Source organism: Durio zibethinus, chromosome 28 (assembly GCF_047325235.1).
Source record: "Durio zibethinus cultivar Kanyao isolate XHJ-2024 chromosome 28, ASM4732523v1, whole genome shotgun sequence".
Classification (NCBI taxonomy): Eukaryota; Viridiplantae; Streptophyta; class Magnoliopsida; order Malvales; family Malvaceae; genus Durio; species Durio zibethinus.
Window position 1 is genome coordinate 11,933,291 of NC_143189.1, and position 4,020 is coordinate 11,937,310.

A 4,020-nucleotide genomic window follows, 5' to 3' on the forward strand; every position below is an offset into this window, starting at 1 on the left:
ATTTAAATCTAGCCCTAACAATGTAAACTAAATACTTAAAGATGACTTAAACATGTAATTGGATGAACTCAAACAAAATAGATCATAAATAGCATGAATTAAACAAGACTTAAAGATAGAATCGCAAATTATAAAGATTAAAATCCAAATTGATTGCAACTAACACTTTTTAAACCAATTTGCATAAAAACTAAGTAAAACGAAATAAAAAGAAAGTTTTACTAAGTAAAACAAAATAAAAAGAAAGTTTTAAACCAAAATTCAATTGAAGTAAACTTAAAATAATGTGCATACACTGAATTGAAAAAGCATAAAACTAAAAGAACAAGAAACTTAAAAACTGAAAGTTTAAATGCTAAAGAAAACTGGAAACAAGAAAGCTATGGATTGGTCTATCATCCCACCCTTTGTACACCCTTTTCCTAACACTTAAATCATGTATATATAGGCCTAAAAATCTCCTAGAGTGTATGTTGTTAGTTCAACAAAATGAAAGCCAAGAATTTCGGTGAGAGGTGCTAGGATAGTTTCTTCTGCAAATTTTAGAAGTTCAAATACACTTATGGAGCTTGTTGAAAGTGTTGTTACTAATTACTATTTTGTTTAGAAAACGTATAATCACTTTTCAATCATAAATGATTATTGTTTCTTTCTAGTTGAGATGCATGTATTTTCTGTGCATTCTGATTTCTTACTGTGTGACTTCATTTATTTTAAGGTTGCAATAACTCATCCCATGGATGTCACTAACTGCAATATTGACGTGGAGAGTTTAATTTCTGACCAAAACAATAGCATTGCCAAACTTGCAATCACTACCCTTCTCCAGACCGGAAATGAATCTAGTGTGGATCGCCTGATGAAGCAGATAACTAATTTTATGTCAGGTATTGCTGATGAATTCAAAATTGTTGTTGAAGCCATAAGATCATTATGCTTAAAGTATCCGTTGATGCGCAGATCTTTGTAAGGGATACTTGACTTTGCATTATTGGTCAGTAGGCTTCAGTAGAAACTTCTTTTCTAGTGCCCTAAAGCGCTCTTTATCCATTGTTATCTTCAGGATGAACTTCTTAAGCAATATTCTGAGGGAAAAAGGTGGATTTGAGTACAAAAGGACCATTGTAGATTCAATTGTGATTCTCATCAGAGATATCCCAGAAGCAAAGGAGAGTGGATTGCTTCATTTATGTGAGTTCATCAAAGATTGCGAATTCACCTATCTTTCCATACAGGTAGCGTTTTCATCTATTATTTGCATCACCTTTGTTGCGCTTTTCATGCCTGTTGTTTCCATATTTCTCCCATCTTTTACTTCCACTAAATTTTCTCAACATTGTATTATAGATACTTCATTTTCTGGGGATTGAAGGCCCAAAAACCTCATATCCAAGCAAATATATACGATACATCTATAACCGTGTGCATCTTGAGAACGCTACTGTCCGGGCTGGTGCAGTCAGCACCCTAGCAAAATTTCGTGCTATGGTTGATGCATTGAAGGTGTAAAATCTTAATTTTTCTCTTTCGCTTTTCTGAAGTAATCTCAACCTGTGACTCATTGCTCACGTATTTAAGTTGGAAAATCTGGTGCTACTCTATTTTGCAGCCCTGGATAATTCTCTTAAGACGCTATCTCTTTGACAATGATGATGAGGTCAGTCTATAATGAATAATGCCATTTTTTACTGTTTTCTGTGCTATTTTTTTTGTACTTGTACGATTGTATTATATGCTGATTCATGCATTATTGTCCCTTCATTTGTTATTCGTATTTGTTGCATTCTTAATCCCAGGCTTTGGAAAGTCAAATGTGTTTTTCTTTAAATCTTTTTTTGTAGGTTCGTGACAGGGCTACTCTTTATCCTAATACACTGGGAGGCAATGCTGCAGTCGTTGAAACTGGTGTAGATGTAAAGGAGTTTCTCTTTGGTTCGCTAGATGTCCCTCGAGTGAACTTGGAGAACAGTCTGAAAAATTATGTAAGTTTATAAATTTCTGTTACACTTTTTCCGCTTTTCAGGTCATGTCCTCATGTGTTTTAAATTTGGGTGTAGGAGCCATCCTAAGAGTCTTTTGAGATTAATTCTGTGCCAAAGGAGGTCAAGACTCAGCCACTTGCTAAGAAGAAAGCTCCTGGTAAAAAGCCAACCGGTCTTGGTGGTCCTCGTACAGGCCCTCCATCAACTGTTGATACAAACTTTGGCAACTTTTCAAGGTACTTCCCTTGACTTTGCCTTGTGTGTTCCATGCATATAATGATTTAGGCATTATTTTTATTTTGAACTTAACTTGTCTCTAATTTTTTTTTTTTTAATTTTTATTTTGAAGCAAGAAACATAACAATTTAGAAGAGGGAAAAGTAACGGAAGCACGACAAAAGCTAAAACCACTGCCTTGGTAGCTTCGCTTGGTAACTTGCTATTCTGAAGTCAGCTGGGGATTTTGTGGTTTATGAAGCTTCCCTTGATAGCTTGAGTTTTACCTAGTTTTCATGTGTAACGTGCACTTTTAGATATAAGAAAGGTTCTAGCGTATGATTGGTTGGGTACCTGGAAGTATCGTGGCAATTTGTATCCGGAAGACATTGCTTTTATCCTTCCGATAGCACTTTGGTTTTACTTATAGTTTTGTGAAGTTCATGCTTCTTTGAGGTCATTTTTTTCACTTATAATTTTGTTATACAATCTCATCTAATATTTAATTTTTCTTCCTTTGGTTAGTATTGCATGGTATTATAATAGGCATTACTTCACTCGATCTCCTTCATGAAGCAGATTTATGTTTGAGTAACCTATGTATTTGACTAGAAATTTGTTTTAGACAATTTGTTAGGTATTGAGAATCTTGTATGTTGATATCTGAACATATTAGTGCGTTCCATAGGCTACTGATTTTACTCTTCTAATAAGTCTACATGCTATGTAATTCTTACTTTGATTTTCAGACACACCCAACTCGGACTTGTTTTATGTCGACGGCTGATCTTCACACTCATTAATTATAACAGGTAAAAGAACAAGTACTTGTTATATATGCCGTCTTATTGAAATAGGTTCTTCTATTGTTGCTAATGGAGTTTTGGGGCTTGTCATTGGTGTAATTACGGCATTGTTGGTTGACACGGCTTTCCTTGTAGAGGTAAACGTTAGTCTTCCCAAACTGCAAATGACTTGCTTTGTTTCAATTTATATTCTAACTTTTTTTTTTTTTTTTATCTATTTGTAGATATTTTATTATTTTATATTGGAATTACTTGTTTATTTGACTTACGTATATTACCAAATATTTATACAAAATTTGTAACATATATATCTTTTTTATTTTTATTTAATATAATTCATAAACAATTTAGTAAAATATTTTACATTCTTTTATAAATAAAATGGAGCATTTTGTTTATTTCTTTTTTATTTATGTATATTTAGTATTCATATAATTACTTTAAAAATAAATTTAAAAACTAAAATAAAATAACAAAAATTATAAATTAAATATATTAAATATAATTAAAAAAATAAGTATTACTGATGGATTACCAAAGGATTGTTGATGAAATTTACTTTCAGATTACTGATGGAATTTCCATTAATGAATTTTATCGCTAATAATTTTTCGATAATTACTAACGAAATTTATTGATGAAAATTCCATCATTAATTATCAAAGAATTTTGTTTATTACCGACGAAATAGCATTAACAACTTGGCTAACACTAATGAAATTTTTTCGTCGATAATACTATCACTAAAAGAAATTTGACTTTTACCAATGGAAAATTTCATTAATAAACAGCATTTTTCTAGTAGTGGAAGATCCCTAATAAGCTTTACCAGAAACAATTCGACTTCCCAATGTATCAAACTTTTCAAGATTTAAAGATCCATCGTAAGAGCTAGACTAATGACATCTAATTGACGAAGAAGATTGTGAAGCTTGATAAAGTTCTGTAGACCATACTATCAAAGTGGTAGGAAATTGGAATGATACTCAACTTGAATCATATTGACCAAATATGGG

General features: G+C 32.0%; 1 protein-coding gene across 1 annotated transcript; it reads left to right on the top strand.

Moving 5' to 3' along the window:
* The first annotated feature begins 736 nt into the window (after positions 1-736).
* Positions 737-2,231, top strand: LOC149510774 (coatomer subunit gamma-2-like). The gene is made up of 6 exons (XM_089757087.1): positions 737-966; positions 1,064-1,235; positions 1,348-1,503; positions 1,610-1,657; positions 1,842-1,982; positions 2,100-2,231. The coding sequence occupies exons 1-6, from the start codon at positions 737-739 to the stop codon at positions 2,229-2,231; spliced, it is 879 nt and encodes a 292-aa protein (XP_089613213.1).
* The last annotated feature ends 1,789 nt before the right edge of the window (positions 2,232-4,020 follow it).

Excerpts from the sequence above, each read along its gene's own strand:
- LOC149510774 (XM_089757087.1), top strand. The coding sequence starts at position 737 with ATGGATGTCACTAACTGCAATATTGACGTGGAGAGTTTAATTTCTGAC. Across the intron at positions 967-1,063 it reads CCGTTGATGCGCAGATCTTT|GATGAACTTCTTAAGCAATA; the intron begins GTAAGGGATACT and ends TGTTATCTTCAG. Across the intron at positions 1,504-1,609 it reads CTATGGTTGATGCATTGAAG|CCCTGGATAATTCTCTTAAG; the intron begins GTGTAAAATCTT and ends TCTATTTTGCAG.